The sequence below is a fragment of the Zosterops lateralis genome (assembly GCF_965231275.1).
Source record: "Zosterops lateralis genome assembly, chromosome: 3".
NCBI classification, from domain to species: Eukaryota; Metazoa; Chordata; class Aves; order Passeriformes; family Zosteropidae; genus Zosterops; species Zosterops lateralis.
Genome location: NC_139764.1, coordinates 108,721,578 through 108,739,059, shown reverse-complemented (window position 1 = coordinate 108,739,059; position 17,482 = coordinate 108,721,578). Strand labels below are relative to the sequence as shown.

The following is a 17,482-nucleotide window of genomic DNA, read 5'->3' as shown; positions in this document are numbered from 1 at the left end:
TGGAAGGTATCTCATTATCCACCTGACAATAATCTAGTGATCTCATAAGGACACTTAACTGAAAACAAACTGCATATTTCACTTTTGCAAAGGGAACTCTTTGTAGAATTTAATGGAGACAAGTAACTCCTTATGTATCTACTGCTCATGTGAGAGTTTCTCGGGTGAGAAACTGTTATACAACAGTGAAGGCAAACCTACAACACATGACTAAAAGCAACACAGTTTTACTCTCACCACCAAATTACAAAATCATATAATATCACAGCTTGGAACTGGGTTTCTAAGAATCCAGTGTTCATTTAAGAGAATAAGTAACTTATTTTTTTAACAACTTTACTTCCTGTCTGGCAAGCCCCTGTTATTTACAAGCACTTCATATCATAATTGCATCAGCAATATTATGATCTCAGCAGTTTGTTTCTCTGTATTAGCACTAAAGGATGTTAATAAAAAGTATTTCTTTAAAAACCTATGACAACTGGAAGCTTAGCTTTCTTTGATGAAGGGCTGAGAAATATAGGACTCTAAAGACTTCTAAAGTATATATTAAAAATACATTTCTTTACTCAGCAGCATTTACTCTCCTTTCAACAAAGGATGTGGGTTTTATTTACCCAAGTCATCTCTGATGTTTTACTAACCAGAAGTAAAACACTAACAGCTCCATCACTAACACCTGCTCTTCTTTCCTCCATCACCCTTACTCACACATTTTAAGAAATCAGCTAAAAAATGAATACACAAGGCAAATACTACCAGATATTTTGACTGACTACTCACATCATACTCTGTAATTCAGGTGTAAAGCTTGTTGATTTTCTTCCACTGCTTGAAGAGGCAACTGCTGACATGGGGCTGGCCACTGTGCTGCTCATCTGCGTAAACAAAGAAATAACGGCACTTATAACATTTGTATTTCATTTCCAAGAGAGCACATGTATGCTTCACATTAGATATTTAAAAGGAAGAAAAGCTATTTGGAGTAGCGTGGAAGGTAAAGGTTCTGCATACAAAAAAGAAGCTTATGTGAGGCACTAGAAAGCTTGAGTTGATGTTTGGAAGTATTGGAAACATCCATCAATTCTAAAACACAATTTAGAAGTATCCTAAAAAGTACCAGTGGAAAAGCATTGAGATAAAAACACCACTAGTCTGGAATAGATGGTATTCACAGACACCAGAACCTCTGCTGCCTGGTCATCCTCTTATATTCCTGCATATCCTAAGCACCAGTAAATCACATCCGCACCATCTCCAGTGAGGCTAAGACAAGTAAGAGAGATTCTCACAAAAAGTCAGCTAAAACTTTACGAGCACAGAAATTTCCTTTATAAAACACTCCCTTCACACACACAACTTAAATACTTAAAACAGAAAGAGTGAGACCCGATCACCATCATAATACTCACAGTACTGAAGGTACTATCTTTATACTAAGTATTTTACAGCTATTCTATATAAATATCTCATCCAAGAACTCCAAAGAAAATCCAGGACAATTTTACTCTTATTCTTTGAAGTAATCAACAAATCTACATTTTCCTTTTTAATAATACGCAAGTCAGATGGCTCTGAGGTATTTAATTAAAAAAAAATACTAAAGGATTGATTAGTAAAATTTAATTATGGAAAATTCCATACATATGTACAAGGCAATTGTACATTTTTTTCCCTTCAAAAATATTAATAAAAAACTGCATACTGTATAAGTCCCTTGATAAACAAAACATATTCTCACTATATTTTCTTAGTCTTCTAGTTTGCTACACACTAGTAACAGTTGAGTTGCACTGCTCATTTCTTGCACTATTAGTAGTAGAGACAGTAAAAGCTTCATGTTGATATAGCTCGCTGTGCTGTAAGAGATCCTACCTCTTTCCATTTTAAAATTCAAAGCGTAAGATTGTTTTCTAGAATAGAAATCCACTCAACCACTCCCCAGGGCAGCCTGCTCCAAAGTTTGACCACCCTTTGTGTGAAGAAGCTTTTCCCAATATCTGAACCTCCCTTGGCACAACTTGAGGTTGTTTCCTCTTCACCTACAGCTTCGTACACAAGAGAAGAGCCCAACCCCACCTGGCTGTCCCCTCCTGTTAGGGAGTTGTGCAGAGCCAGAAGGTTCCCCCTGAGCCTCCTTTTCTCCAGGCTGAGCCCCTTTCCCAGCTCTCTCAACTGCTCCTCCTCAGACTTGTGCTCCAGACCCTTCCCCAGCTCCGTTCCCTTCTCTGGACAAGCTCCAGCTCCTCAATGTCCTTCCTGAGCTGAGGGGCCCAGAACTGGACACAGCCCTCGAGGTGACCTCAGCAGTGCCAGCACAGGGACAGTCACTGCCCTGGCCCTGCTGCCACACCATGGCTGGTACAGCCCAGGTGCCTTTGGCCTTCTTGGCCACCTGGGCACAGCTCAGGATCATGTTCAGCTGCTGTTGACCAGAATCCCCAGGTCCTTTACCACTGAGCAGCTTTTCAGCTACTCTGCAGCACTACACGAGGTTCTTGTGACTTAACTACAGCATCCAGCACCTGAACTTGTTGTACCCTGTAAAACTGGCCTTGGTCAATTGATCCAGCCCTTCCAGATCCCTCTGTTCACCCTCCCTACCCCACCCAGCTTGGTGTCGTAAGTTTAATTTTTTTTTATTATTGCTTTCATGTAGATTATCAGACTTCAGTTCATCTTCAGGCAGATTCTAATTTAGGTCCCCATCCTGCAAGCGCTTATGCACATGTGTAACTTGAATCACAAGTTTGCTCCCACTCAAGTCTGATTTTAATCACATGAGTTACACACAAGGCTAAAGTGTTGTCAGGATCCTGCCATAATCAGCAGTTACAGAGTCATCTAACCTAAACAGTCAAATTAGTGAATTTAAAAAAGAAAAAAAAAAATTCAAAACCTTTTCTAACAAAGAAAGGTGCCAGTATTTATAGGAAAGCACTATATATTCATGGAAGGGAATTAGGAAGAAGCTGCCTTTCTACCCACCTTAGCAGAAAAAGCCTAAAGATTTAAAAATCTGTACGTATTTTATTGTTCATCATTTGATTGGGACTAATAAAAATTAATTTTAGTAGCTATATTTTTATATCCAATACCACAGTACCAATACTCCTAAACAGAGAATTAACAGTCAATTCATTAAAAAGTGATTAACATCGAAATATTCAAGAAGGGTTTTTTTAATTCACAGTTTTTCAAAACTAATTACATCACTTGAAGTATGCAAGTATTTTCCTTGAACATCCATGACAGACGTTGTGCTTTATCCATGAGGTTCTGTTCTGCTAATTCATGAAACATTCTCCCAAAATTCCCAAAAACCATGGGGCTCAATTCCACAGTTGCCTCCTCATAGCATAAGACCTGTGATTCATGCATGTCCTATTCTAGAGCAAATCCTTTCTTAATTTCCTGCCGTCCAAGTGGACAAGGACAGTTCAACTAAAAAAATTTGAAGGGCTGTACATCTCAGTGGTTTGAGAGCTGAAAGCTTATCAGCTACTGCTTCACTACAAATTTGGGTCCTCCTATTGCAACCAAACAATTTAACTTTCAAATCAAGCAGGTGTACAGCATTTTCTTGACATAAAAAAACCAACAGCTTGTCAGGCTTCATCAGACCCTTTACAATAATTACTTCCACAGCCCACATTCTGTTTGATGGTTTAGATAATTAACTTCTTTACACATCAAAGTCCCATCCTCCGTATGTTCTACTTCCTTTCTTCCGGACATTAAAAAAAAAAAAAAAAGATCATTCAAAAGCAGAAGCACTCTCAAATCAATTTTCTTCCATAAGTACAGCTATCATGGATCTGAAAAGCCTACAGTGATCTTCAATGGGTCGATATACTGTATTTGTTTTAGCTCCAAACTGAAATGCAGCTGTTTGCCATATTCTATAAAATGAATTCAGATGTTCAGATTAAGTCACAGATTATTTCAATGTGCTGCATTTTAATCATGAACTCTAGCAAGAAGATAGCTTCTGATTAACACTATTTGGACTGGCAATTGTGAGTTCTATCCAAGTAGGTCCAGCTTCTATAAATTCTTTTCTCATAAGTAAAATATTACAATCAAATGTATAGTAAAAAACACACATTCAAAGGTATATATAATCACTAATATTAATGTTTAAAAGCATCTGCTGTAATCTCTATGTCTTACACTGAAGACTCATAACAGAAAACACTTTTTCCATATCAATCAGCAGAACAAAAATTATCAGTAGAGGGAAACAAATTTTAAGTAATTTCTCATCAGGTTTAAGCCCATCCCCCTCACCATAGTAAGATACTTGGGTAGATTTCCCTTTCATAACCCTCCTTCATATCAAGATCTACTCTGAAATTACCAAGCAATATTAACTTATACTGACTTTTCTACAATCAATAAGTGATGGTATAACCCATGTATTTATTCAAGATCCAGCTGAGAGACAAAAAATTGGAATTCCACTGTTCCTAAAACATGATATAAGGGTTATACATTTAGGCAATACCCAATACTATATTTACATATAGATATATACACAAACTCATACCTTCTAACCCAAACCATTCTGTAGTATCTTAAAACTCATCTCATTCAAACCCCCTGCCATTTGCAGGGACACTTTCCATCAGACCAGGTTGCTGAGGGCCCCATCCAACCTGGCCTTGAACGCTTCCAGGGATAAGGCTGACACAGCTCCTCTGTTCCACTGCCTCACCACCCTCCCAGCAAAAAACGTCTCTTTTTCTAATCTTAACCACCCTGCTGCTTTCAGCTTCAAGCCATTCCCCCTTGTCCCATCACTGCACATCTTCTCCAGCTCCCTCAGAGCCCCTTTGGGCACTGGAAGGTGCTGTGAGATCTTCCCTTCTCCAGACAAGGTTTTTGTGATACTACTAAGATGCCGTCACCAATCCCCATTGCTGAAATCTCACACGAAGGTCAAGGAGAAAGATGCATCCAAGCAGCCACTACAGAACAGTCATCCAACAGACAATCTGACACTGACCTAAACTCACTCAGGAAAAGTTAATAGTAATACAGTTTTCACTTCCCTACAGGAAAAAAAAAAAAAAAAAAAAAAACCACCTAAGTCTGCACTTGGTCACTTTAAAACAAATATGGATTTGTGGAGATGCTCTCCAATGTGTCTGTTACAGGCTAAAGAAGGTGCAGGATTACAAAAAACTAGCAGTGCCCCTGAAAAAATGTTTACACTAAATAACACAGAGTAGAAGTTACCATCACAATGATTTAATTCATCAAGCATACATCTAACATGGTTATCACATCAGTCTTTTCATAAATACATTTTGCATATAACCTGAAACCATGCAAAAATTTAAAGACTGACAGATTTTCATTTCTATAAACTCAAATAAAACAGGAAGGAAAGAAAAGCCAATATAACTATGAATTAACACAAAATTAAAATTAATGCTTTTGTTTCCACACCCTCTACTTCAGAGTAATTAGATTAACTAGCCTGTTACCACTGAGCATTTCATGGCCTCACCAGCTGACAAGAGGGTATAGGATAACAGTCTTCTAGGACTGGAGATGTAAGAACTTAATTAACTACAGGAAATACAGAGTTTTGTTACTGCACTTCTTTTAAAAAACAAAACCACACCATAACACTGCTGAACCCATGCAAGACTAGCTGAGTGTATGCTCAAAACTATAAAAAATAAGTTTAAAAAAAGCGCCCCAGTACCCCATAACCAACTGCAAGAGCAAATAAACTGTTTTGCTTGTCACTCACTCTCCCAGTAGCACAAATTAACTGAAAATTAACACTAAGTGTGGAGTCCTTAATACTCCTGAGCTGTTCAAGCAGGCTGGAACTAGAAACACTGTAAAGGGTCTCAGATAAGCACATGTGATCTAGAATTTACAACAAAAGAATGACTGATAGTACACAATGAAATTACTTTATCATCCTCTAACCTGTTCAGGTCAAAAATTACCAGCTTCTCAGGCAACAAATAAAAAATGGTTTTGCATACAGGAAATAGGAATAATAACTTCCATATTTCCCCAAGCACAGCATCTTAAAAAGCCAAGTAGATAAGAGTAAAGGCACAAACTTTCAGGGAACAGTCACACCAAACACAGGATTAGAAGCAATCTGTGGGCAGGCAGGGACACATCTGCACCAGGTCTGCACACAAGAATACTGTTCAAAGCTCGGGCTGCAATCTCAGCTTTCTTTCATTTTTAATTAATTAACAAAGTACCACAAAGCAGAATGCATGCACTATTCATTCTAAGGATAACACATTACATCTGCTGCTGCTGCTTCCATTTATTCCTTGATAGGCCAGATTCTTGGGGTAGTTTTATTTTAAACTGAATACCAGAAAGAAAAATTCATCTTACAGATGTCAGTGCACAGCCCAGCTTTCACCACCCAGACAAATAAGGATCTCATCTTTAACCATGACAGTCACTTAGAAGGGAACATGCTTGGAAAGCCCACACAAATACAAGGAATACAACTGAACATAACTTCCCCCTGTCCATTTAAAGGCAATTCAGTCTTCCATTCCCATGTAGAAGTTAGAGATGAAACAAGCATGGCTGTTAACAACAGGTAAAACAAATTTTCTAATACATGTAGGCATAGATTTTCATCCAAAGTATTACATGCTTCCTAATGATTTTATCTTTAGAACTGTCCTGTTCAACATCCCTGAAGATAAAATAATCCTTCCTGTTCATTTCTATGTCTCAGAGTGGTTTTGTGCACTACTTTTGCTGAAGACCTTACACGAGAGCAGTAAACAAGCCCAACTCTCTCATTGACTTAGCAAGGAAAGAAAAGTCACTAAAGCAACCTCAGACTAAAATAAAACCTTCTGACTCCCCTCTGTGCAATAACTGCTGTGTTTTATTCAGTATGACTCTGAATGTCCTCACATTTGAAGCTATTTGTCCCCACGTTAGACATGACAGTTACTTTGAGATTATTCTGAACCAGACCACAGAATGGTCAGGACTACTGAAAGAATACTTATACACAGATGTGACTGGTCTATTTGAGACATGGAAATATAGGGAATAATTTCACACGAGAGCTCTGCCTTTACGTCTGCAGGTGTTTACAAACATTTCTTAGAGTTTCCAACTCCAGTCTAATCAGAGCTATGTCCTTCCCCAGAAGTGATACATTTATTTTTAACAAGGAAAAAGGCAGAATAAATTTCATCTATATACCCACCTCCCTGTGAACTGAATGTGGACACTTCTTTGCAGAGCTTTCTGCCACACTGGCAGTTAACAGCACTGCAAATTAAGCACAAATGACTTTTTCCTTCCTTACTAAAAATTCTTTAAGAAAACAGTGCAAAGACCAAACAACCCAAAACAGTCAAGTTCCCACAGCTTCCAGAATCTGACTCCTGTAACCCTGAATTTATTTCAACTAGCAATTGTTTTTTTCCTAATACACTGGTATTACAAACCTATATGAATTATTTAATAATTGTATATAGATGCAATTCAGTGGTCCTGACCTTCCTGTGGGAACCACTGGTGATTTTCAGTGAAGCAAACACAAGGTGTGCTCACAGGTCTGGTGATAAAAAAAGCTTCCAACTCATCAAGGACTTGCACAATTGATTCCAGCATGGAAGGATGAGCAGGCCCCAATTGTGACTTGCTCAGTATTTTACTTTTTCTGACAAGTAAAGTAATCCTGTATTAATATGCAGAGGTCAGGTCAGCCCTGTCAATACATTCTACTGCTCACTGGCCAGAAAGCAACTCCCTTAGTGAGCATGGGTCCCCATCTGCCCTTAGTTCCATTTAAAGTAAATTAAAATTGACGGGTTTACTAACAGAGGTGCATTTTCTGTAAAGCATAACCAAGTTATCATTAGCTTTAAACTGTATTTTCCTTGGTATAACTTTTCTCTCTAAACCTTCACCTGCCTTCATCTCCTTACAAAATGGCATCTTCCCAACCTATCACACTGATTACATCGACCCTTCTCCTCTCATATCACCCTGAGATGTGTTTGATTCACTATGTGAAATACAATTAAAATCATTTCATAATATAGTTCCACCCTGACCTTAATTGAATATTCTAGCATATCAGGAATACCATCAAGATATGGCATCAACATACATATCTAAAATTCCTCATCAAGAACGAGCAGCCAAATCTATAGTTAAGGTTATAAAAAAACTTTTCCAATTCTTGTTGTGAGGCCCTGTTTCAGAAATCAGTGCTTGCCACCATATTCTCTGGAGGAGAAAATGTCTACTTCCATTGTTGTTCATCTAGGCAACATGTAATTCAAGTAAAAATACAGGGAAAATAGCCATGGCTTTAATATAAGGTGAAAGCATGAAAATCTCTTTAGAATTTGGTCTAACAATATGTCAGTAATACTCAGGCCACCCAACCCTTTTCAGAGATCTCATAGCCACAGATGATATCCAGTAAGTTCCTGGTAAAATGCATCTTTGTTTACTCAAAAATACACATCTGTCCCAGGTAAACCTCAGTACTGGGCTTAATCAGAAGAATTATCAATAGAGCTCTTCATTAAGTGCTGTTAAAAATCATACGCTTGAGTGGCATCCCAAGTAAAAAAAGCCTACATGTCAGCAAAAGTCTATTGAAAATCACATCCTCCAAACAAGCTCTTGGCCCCTTTTTTCCATTACTGCTACTTCTGTGATGACTTAAGGGGCTGTGTGAACTAGAAACTCTGCAGCTGACTCTGTGAAAGTCTGATTGTAATCAAACGCGATACTTCAAACACATGCAAAATACAGGGGCAGAGAAAAGCCAAAGATTATTTATAAATAGAAGTTTCACCTGTGACAGCTTGCAAAAGAACGCTTACTAAGATTACTTAAAATTAATAACGACTCCACACAGCACCACAGATGCCAACTACCTGAAACAAAGATTGCAGATCAAATCAATACCATTTTCAGTACCTTTGACAGGCAGGGGTTTTTTTTTGATCACCTCCAGATAAGCTTGTAACCACTGAGTCACCACTGCCTGGAGAACACAGGCCTAACTAATTTCTTTACATGTTTCTGTATCTACACACTTGGGTGTTTCACAATTGCAACAAGAGCATTAACTCGGTTATTTTCTATGGTGTAACTATTCTGCCTGGGTTTGGCCCCGTGCCTTAGAACACCCTTGCAGTGATGACCTAGAAAGACACCGTCTAGCTCTGGTCTCGCTGCCCGAGGGCAGCACAGCAGAGCAGCAATCACAGGGTGAACAATGTTCACTGCTGCTCTACGCTGTTACATGCAGGCAATTCTTGAAACACTTGTAGCTTGCTAAATTACAGCTTGCTTACACTGACAAGTTACTAATTGACTAATCAACTCTCAAGCAGCTCTGCTCAGTGCTACCCAGAACTGAGCCCAGGAGAGTAATTCAGCTGGTTATGACAGTCAGAGGCTCTAAAGGCCATGCAATCCTGTGAAACCTTAAGCAACCTCTTCAAACCCATAGATTTGAAAATCACAAATTAAATGCCACTAAAGGATTTCGTGTTTACTTCTCAGATGCATGACTCTGAGCTTTTCCTCCAGCAGTTTTAGTATACTCTGGTTAGACCTCAAGCTTTTCTTCAGAATCACCACAGCTAAGCTCTTTATCTAACTGAAAACTAACTTTTTCAAACTTTCACAAGCAGAGATAGGGCTTTCGAGAAATATAATTTTTTTCCTGTTACAGTTGAAAATGCTACTTTTCCCATCATATCCCATCATTCCATCAACATACCCACCAACACAACAACAATACACAGGATAAAAAGGAACTAAAATAAAATACGATTTGTATATTAGTAACATGCAAATAGGAGCCTGTGTAAAGTCCACCAAAGTTAACAAAAGGACTGACACTGCCTTCCACACCACTTGGATCTGGCCAACAGCAAAGAAAGATATGCAAAAAGAGAGAGAGGGTGGGTGCCCTGCATCCTGCCAAGTAAGCACTGCTGCCTTGAGCCAAAGGGAAAGCCAGGCCTGTACCAAGGAGTGGTGATGTGGGATGACGTGGGAGTTACAGAAAAGACTTCAAAAGGAAATTTCAGCGAAACACCAACACGGCTGCAAACCTTGAAACAGATTCACTTGTAGGAAATCAAATGTCTCACATTAAATCACTAACACTAATGCCACACAGCAAACCTGCATTGTCTGCAACATCAGGTTCCTGCTCCTGTTTCACAAACACAGTAATACACATTTTGCATGTGGACGTGCTTTGTAGTCATCGACTGCAAATCATCCATTTGTGTCATTTCTAGGAACTTAGAGGCAGTTGATCTGTACACAGGAAGTATAAAAATATTCTAAAGTGGAAAAATCACTTACAGCTAATACAGAGAAACATTCTTCTGGGCTGTCAATCTCAGGCTTTTAACATTTACCAGTAATTTCTGTAAGGACTAATGCTTTCTATAAGGAACACTATAGACCTTATGAGAACATTCTGGCATATCAGGAATACCATTAAGTCAGGACATCAATGTATGTATCCAAAACTTCTCATCAAGAATGAGCAGCCAAATGCACAGGATTCCAAACAAGGAATATCACAGGATTCCAGTTAGGGAATCACCACACCTGCTTGGGCAAAAATAAATAAATTCCATTTCCCTCCGGACGAAATTTACAAACCGGTCACATTTCACAACATCGGAGTGACACGAAGAAATTAACAACACCCGGCAGCACATAGTGTACTGCAGGCCAGAGCTCGGCTGCTGGCACGTAATTTTAAAAAATATTTTTAAATATATATATATATAAAAAATATATATTAAAAAAAAAAAAAAAAAAAAAAAAAAAAAAAAAAAAAAAAAAAGTCGTAGTAACATCTCCTAGATTAGTTACAAGACGACCAAACGGACAGGACAGGACAGGGCAGGGTCCAATGCGACACCCGAGGCCACCAGAAACCCGCGCTCCCCAGGCCCCTCCGCCCCCGCCCCGCAGGTACCGCGGGCAGGAACCGCCCCGAAAACGCTCCTGAAGGCCCCAACAACGAGCAGCAGCCTCGCTGAGTTCATTAATAGCAACACACTCTCTTAATTTGCGTGCCCTCGCTGGTGACTCACTCAAAGGCTCACCCCAGGGGATGAATGGATGGATGGATGGATGGATGGATGGAGGAGGAGGCTGAGATGTGCAGGGGAGGAAGGATGGAAGGATGGAAGGTTGGGAGCAGCTTGTGGTGCCCGGTCCCCCCCACCCCGTGTGCGGACAGCCGAGAGGGGGGAAAGCCAGGGGCAGGCACTGAACCTCGGTCCTTCCCCTCCGCGCGCTGCCTGGACCGAGGCGAGAAACGAGGGGGACGGAAAAGCAGCAGCAGCGGCGGCGACTTGGCGCTGTTCCCCCCGCCCGCCACCGCCACGGCCGCTGAGGGAGGGAGCGAGGAGGGGGGGGGGTAAGATGGCGCCGCCCGCGCCGGGGAGGAGCCGGTTCCGCCACAGCGGCCGCCCCAGAGATGGAGGCGGGGGCGGCGGCGCCTCCCAGGGCGCGGGGAGGAGCCGGGGCCAGGCGGGGCCGGGGCCAGGCGGGGCCGCCGCCGCTTCCTCCCGCCCTCGCCTCCGCCGGATCGGCTGGGGTTAGTGCCAGTGAGTATCGCAAAGGCGGGTGCCTGGAGGAGGCTGCCAGGCTCTTTGCAGTGGCGAGGAGAAGGGGCCATAAAACGAAACACAACAGGTTTTCCACTAGACATGAGGAAGAGCTTCTTTAATGTTGAGGGTGGCAGAGCGCTCTGGAGCAGGCTGCCCAGGGATTTTGTGGATCGTCTCTCCCTGGAGACATTCCAGGCCCACTTGGACGCGTTCCTGTGTCACTTGCTCCAGGTGGTTCTGCCCTGGCAGGGGTGTTGGGCTGGATGGTCTCCAAAGGTCCCTTCCAACCCTAACAACTCTGTGGTTCTGTGCATAACACAATCAGTTAAGTGGGAAAAGACCTCTGATATTGTCGAGCCCAGCCTATGACCCATCACATTCTTGTGAGCCAGACCCTGTCCCTCAGTGCCACATCCAGTCTTCCCTTAAACACCTCCAGGGATGATGTTGCAGCTGCTGCCTGATGGGCAATGACCACCTTTTCCTTCCTCTTCAGCACCAGGCATTGCTGGAGGGCAGCAGGAAGGGGCTCCAGGGCTGCTGTGAGTCCAAAAAGCCAGGGGATTTTGGGGAAAGGCAGCTGGATCTCCCTGCAGTGGGAGGTGTGGGCACACACAGGTGTCTGGCCCCAGCACAGGTGCCAGCACAGCATCATCTCTGCAGCCACAGCCTTGTGCAGGTGTTCAAAAATAGCAGTGCAAACAACAGCAACTGTGTTTGTCTCTACCCTTCAAAAAACCAATGGATCCTACTACAGTTATACTATTTCAACCATGATATTAATGGCTGAGCCAGGGAGATTTAGGCTGGATATAAAGGAAGAAGCCTTTTACTGAGAGGGTGGTCAGACACTGGAACAGGCTTATGGAGAGATGGTTGATGCTCTACTTCTCTCAGTGTATAAGAGGCATTGGGACAATATCACTAATGCATTAACTTCGGTCATGCTTTAACTTTGGTAAGTCCTGACATGGTCAGGCAGTTGGACTGGATGAATGTTTGTCCCTTCCAGCTGAAATATTCTGCTCTTTGCTGTGCTGATTCAGTGCATTGGTGTGGTTACATACCCATGTTTTCCTCTTGATTCCTGGCAGTGGTGGCTTTCCTCTTCCTGTATCTTGCCAGCTCAACAGGTTGATGGGGAAGGGCATGACTAAGCCAGCTGGAGCATTACTCCACCTTTCCTTTCTTTTAACCTTTCCTTCTTCCTTTCAACCTTTTCTTCCTTGAACACCTCCTAATAGTAATTTTCTGTGAGTTAATTCTGTGTGTTTACTTCAGTCATTCTGCTTGTCACAGGCAGGTTTGTTGGGAGACAGGTTGATGTGTGCCATGATATAAAGTGGAACTAATAAATGGAACCAACAGAGGTAAATGGAGTAACCATTAGTGTTTTGAAAAAAATCTTCCTTTTGTCAAAAGTTTGTGGGGTGTGTAACTTCAAAAGTTACACTCTTTTACTTTGCCCTCCTTAGTCCTTTTTTAATTCAAACTCCTGCCTACACACCAAGCAGGATTCATATCATTTTACTAGGAGTCATTCTAAGAAACTGACAGCTTAGAGACTTTGTAATTTTATGTAAATCTCAGCATTTTACTTCTTTGGGGGTCTGGATAAGAACAGGAAGAAGAAGAAAATTCTGGCAACCACTGCAGTGATCTTAACACTCTAGGGACCATCTGAATTCCAGTTTAGTAGAAAGTAATCTTATTTTCTTTTTCCCTTAGCTGACTTCTGCTGCCCTTACTTTTTTTTTTCTTTGCTACCACTCACTCCCCGTCCTTCTTGCTACTTCATATAAACACTCTGTCAGTCCCCTCTGCGTTGCTTCCTCCCTGTTCCCACCTCCCACATCAGCCTCAGAAAGACGAGGTGATTCTGCAACTCTCTGCCGAGTGCTGCCAGCCCCTCTCCCTTCTGCAGCTGCTGCTTACGGTTATGGAAGTAAAGCTGATACCAGCCCGAGCACTGACAGCAACAGGGCAAAACACCAAGATATTATCCTGGAGAAGGAGAGGCCTCACTCTGCTGATTCTTGCCTGCACAGCAGTCTTAAGTCGTTGCTGTGAGAAGGATGGCCTGAACAGTTCCTTCCTGTAACACGTTTTAAAATATCTGGGCAACCCCAGCCAAAGCAGGATTATCAATAAGCATTTTCCTGGCGAAAAGAAGAATCAAAACATTCTGTCAGGTTATGAAAAGTACTGCAGAAAAGCTTGAGGCAACTCAAGTTTTTTAGCCAAATTCTGTGATTTGTCAGAACTTTACATGTAAGGTAGTGTATTACTAACATTTCTATGCATATCTTTATATATCTCAGAATTGATAGAACAGAACAATATAGGAAAAACTAGAGGAATTACTAGGCCAGTTCCATATGGTAATTTTAATGCAGGAATTACTGGGATAATTTTGTTGAGCATGTCCAGTGTGAACTACCTAACTTCCAGGAGCTTGGGTAGAGGCAGTGTGATGGTGTGACTTGGTGAGGTGCCTGAAAAAGCACTGACAGAAACATTTCCTGACAAATTGTGTTGCTGTGCAGAACCCTTTCTCCTGCAGTGAGAGGTTACCAGTTCATGAGGGATTGAAGTTCCTGCCCGATGATGAGCTGGGCTGATGAGAGAACATTCCTCCTGTTTCCACTTCTATAGGTGATAACTCCTGGCAGAATAATTGAACAAGACAGATACCTACTGGCTATGAAATCTGAAGTCAGTATGAGAAAATCTGCTAGAAGACAGGAGGAAAGAGCACTGAGGTGTCCCTTCTAGTACTGTGCCTTTGTCTAGCCGGTAAAAGTGCAGAGGCTGCTCCCTGCTCAACTCTGAATTCTTACAATACTTGCAAAGAGGGAAAAAAATACCATGATCAAGTTTTTGTTATGTATTATACAGAACCGAAAAAGGGCACACACAAAATTGTTTCCCCCTTCTCAGGTCACCTTTCAGATCATGAGGTCATTATGAACTGTCTCAGCACTTTCACAAACTGGAGTCTGCTCAAACCATAATGCTTACAAAGTTTCACTTTGAATAGGCCTGATTTTCTCTGTCATTTGTTTTCACTTTTTATTTCTCTGCAGAACATAAAAAGTCAGAAAGAGATTTTATTTTCCCCCTACATAGCATATAATTTACATCAATCATCCCAGGAGGTCAGTACCACTGGGGTGTCATTTAAATACAATGAATATAAAGTAATGAAGCTCTTGCTGGAGTGGATGGCCACAATTCTCGGGGAGAGAGAGAGAGTTTCCAAAGCATGTGGAGAAAACACAACGGGAGACCAAGTGAATTCATCACACCACAAAAATGTCTCCATCCTGTCGACAAAGTCATTAAAGGAAAATGAACCATTGTTACTCTAGACGCTTGCATTCCTGCAGCATAATAACCTCAGTATAGAAGCATTGGGGCAGAGAGAATTTGCACACACAGGAGAAAAAAAATTCAATCTATTAAAAAAAAAAAAAGAAATCCAGATTATGTAATGAAAGAAATCCTGCATGCTCCAAAGAGGAGATGGAGCCTCTGCAGAAGCCACAACTAATAAGGAACCTTATGCAGTGGTACAGGGTGGTTTCTTTTCCTTTTGCCAACAAGTCAAAGTAAATGCCAACCCGGACAATTTTTTTCAGATAACCCACAAATTATGTTCTCCTTTAATTACATGAATGTTTCTACCCTTTGCTGATCCATAGCCATCCTGGTTTTTAAGATCCCTTGTTGAGATTTCTCCAATACCATTTCCCTTTTCATATTCATTTACTTCCAATTTTTTTTTCTGTTGCCACTAAAGCAATCTGTGAGGAATTCAGGGATTAGAAAAGTTTGCCATGTTCATTTTTATTTAGTTTTTTGGCAAAGGATGTCCAAATAAGAGAAACTGTCACATGTCTACAGTAAATCATGGCATATACTAGTTTATGAAAATAGATTGTACTTCTGTGGATCTCCCTCAAGGAAATACTGCTTTAAAGCCAACCACTGTTCAACCCCTGGTCAAAAAAAGTAATGTGAGAGAGCTGCAGCAGAAATCTCTTCTTTATTATAAATTATTCCATGGTGTGGCAAAGGCCTTTTTACCATACTAATTAAAACAGAAACATGCTAATTAAATTACTACCTTTAATTGTCAAAACCATATAGCAATGTAATGGATAGATTACTTTTTTTTTTTTTTTTTTTTTTTTTTTTAATACAAAAGTGCTACCTTGATTTAAGCAAATACTGAAAGGGAAGTCTGTTCTTTATTTATTTTTAGTAACTTCATGGGAACAGGGAGCCTACTAAAAAGGGAGCAAGCTACTGAGGAAACACATGCCAGCAACACCAACTCATACCTGTTAATTACAACAAATATGCTCACAGACAACAGCAAGAATGCTATTTATCCATCATTTACAGCCACTGAAGCGCAGGGAAAGGAATTGGTTTGCTGGCAAATATCCCAATTAATTGGGCGTGCTATTTATTAGGGTGCTGATTAAAGTGTACTCTGCAATATAATAGTTGAGTATAAAGTTGCCAACTCTTATTCACTCCTGGCTCATAGGGATGAAAGCAGGAGAGTAGACTAGCACAATATGAAAATAATTATGTATTCCATGCCAAAATGGATTTGAGGCAATTCCAATGGCTGGAAATTAAAGACCTGGAGAGACAGAATTAGGTAGCACCATGATCTTGAGGACAGAGCTTTGTTTTGTGTAATCCAGTTGTGACCGAGACCTTCACTCTGTAGTAGCCATTTTGCACATGTATTAACACTTCTCTCAGAAGCCAACCCCATAGGCACACCCTTAAGTAAGCAGCATTATGAATTAAGCATAAAACAAGATAAAAGCAGAGTTTTGTTCCTGACTGATCTGAATCAATGCACTTGAAGAAAAACTACTTTAGAGGGGCCCTTTTCCTAGCCATTGACTTCTCGAGCCTGTCCAATCAGCTGCCCTAACTGAGACTATGCCTTAAATAGTGCTCGTTTGCTGTGCTCTTTTCAAAACCATGGCTTCCACAAATGGATGGAAAATGAGGCTGGGAGTTGCCACACACAATCAAGGAAGCATATGCTAATAGTTGCATATATTATCTGAAGTAATGCTTGAGGTTTGATCTCAACCAAGATAACCACCAGAGCAAACCAAAATCACGATTTGTAGCAGCAAAGGATTTCTTGCTCCTGCATCATTTTTAACTCACCTTCTTAGTACTGAGGCAAGACCTGGGCGGAAGGCCCAACTGGCCATGATTATTAATGAGTTTTACAAGTCCACACATGCTTTTGTTCTTCCCACAGGGGTCACAGCATTTTGGCAACATCATGCATTGCACCGCTATAGCCGGAGATATTCAAGCGTGACCTCTATGATTAGAGAGCTCCAGAAAAAATACTCTAAAAGCAGAAAGTGAGCTTTGATGCCGAGTCTTTCTTACGAAACTGACTGTGCCCAAAAAAACATGCAGCTTTGAAAAGAGCACTCTGGCAGTATGCTGGATATCTCTGTCACTTAAAAATGAGAGCAGTAAAGAGCAGACGATGCATCAATTCTCCCAAGCAATGCAAAGAGCCAACACTTAGTAGCCAGAGCCTCCTCTAGCTAAGGGGCAGGTGGCATGTTGACTAAATCTCAAAATGGATCTAAGGAGCCCCTGAAACACAACATCAAGAGAGACTTATTACCCCTGTAATCACACCCGCCCATCACTCTGCACAGCACAAAATGTACAACCAAGGTAGCTTAAGCCTGACTTAACTGGAAGGGTACTGATTACCCTAAAACCAGGATGTATTCTGGCAACTACGATATCAGCAGTGGGTTTCAATGGAAAGCCAGTCCCCATGG

General features: G+C 41.1%; 2 protein-coding genes across 2 annotated transcripts in view; one reads left to right on the top strand and one right to left on the bottom strand.

Moving 5' to 3' along the window:
- Positions 1-11,399, bottom strand: part of SUPT3H (SPT3 homolog, SAGA and STAGA complex component) — a 255,548-nt gene extending 244,149 nt beyond the window's left edge. The window contains exons 1-2 of the mRNA XM_083856808.1: positions 11,296-11,399; positions 784-878 (exon numbers count right to left, since the gene is read on the bottom strand). Of these exons, the coding sequence (XP_083712934.1) occupies positions 784-878 (95 nt within the window). The 5' untranslated portion in view covers positions 11,296-11,399. The remainder of the gene's footprint in view (positions 1-783; positions 879-11,295) is intronic.
- The window catches only part of RUNX2 (RUNX family transcription factor 2), a gene marked incomplete at both ends in the record, with an annotated part of 216,112 nt that overhangs the window by 28,141 nt on the left and 170,489 nt on the right, over positions 1-17,482 (top strand). The gene's annotated exons all lie outside the window — the stretch shown is intronic.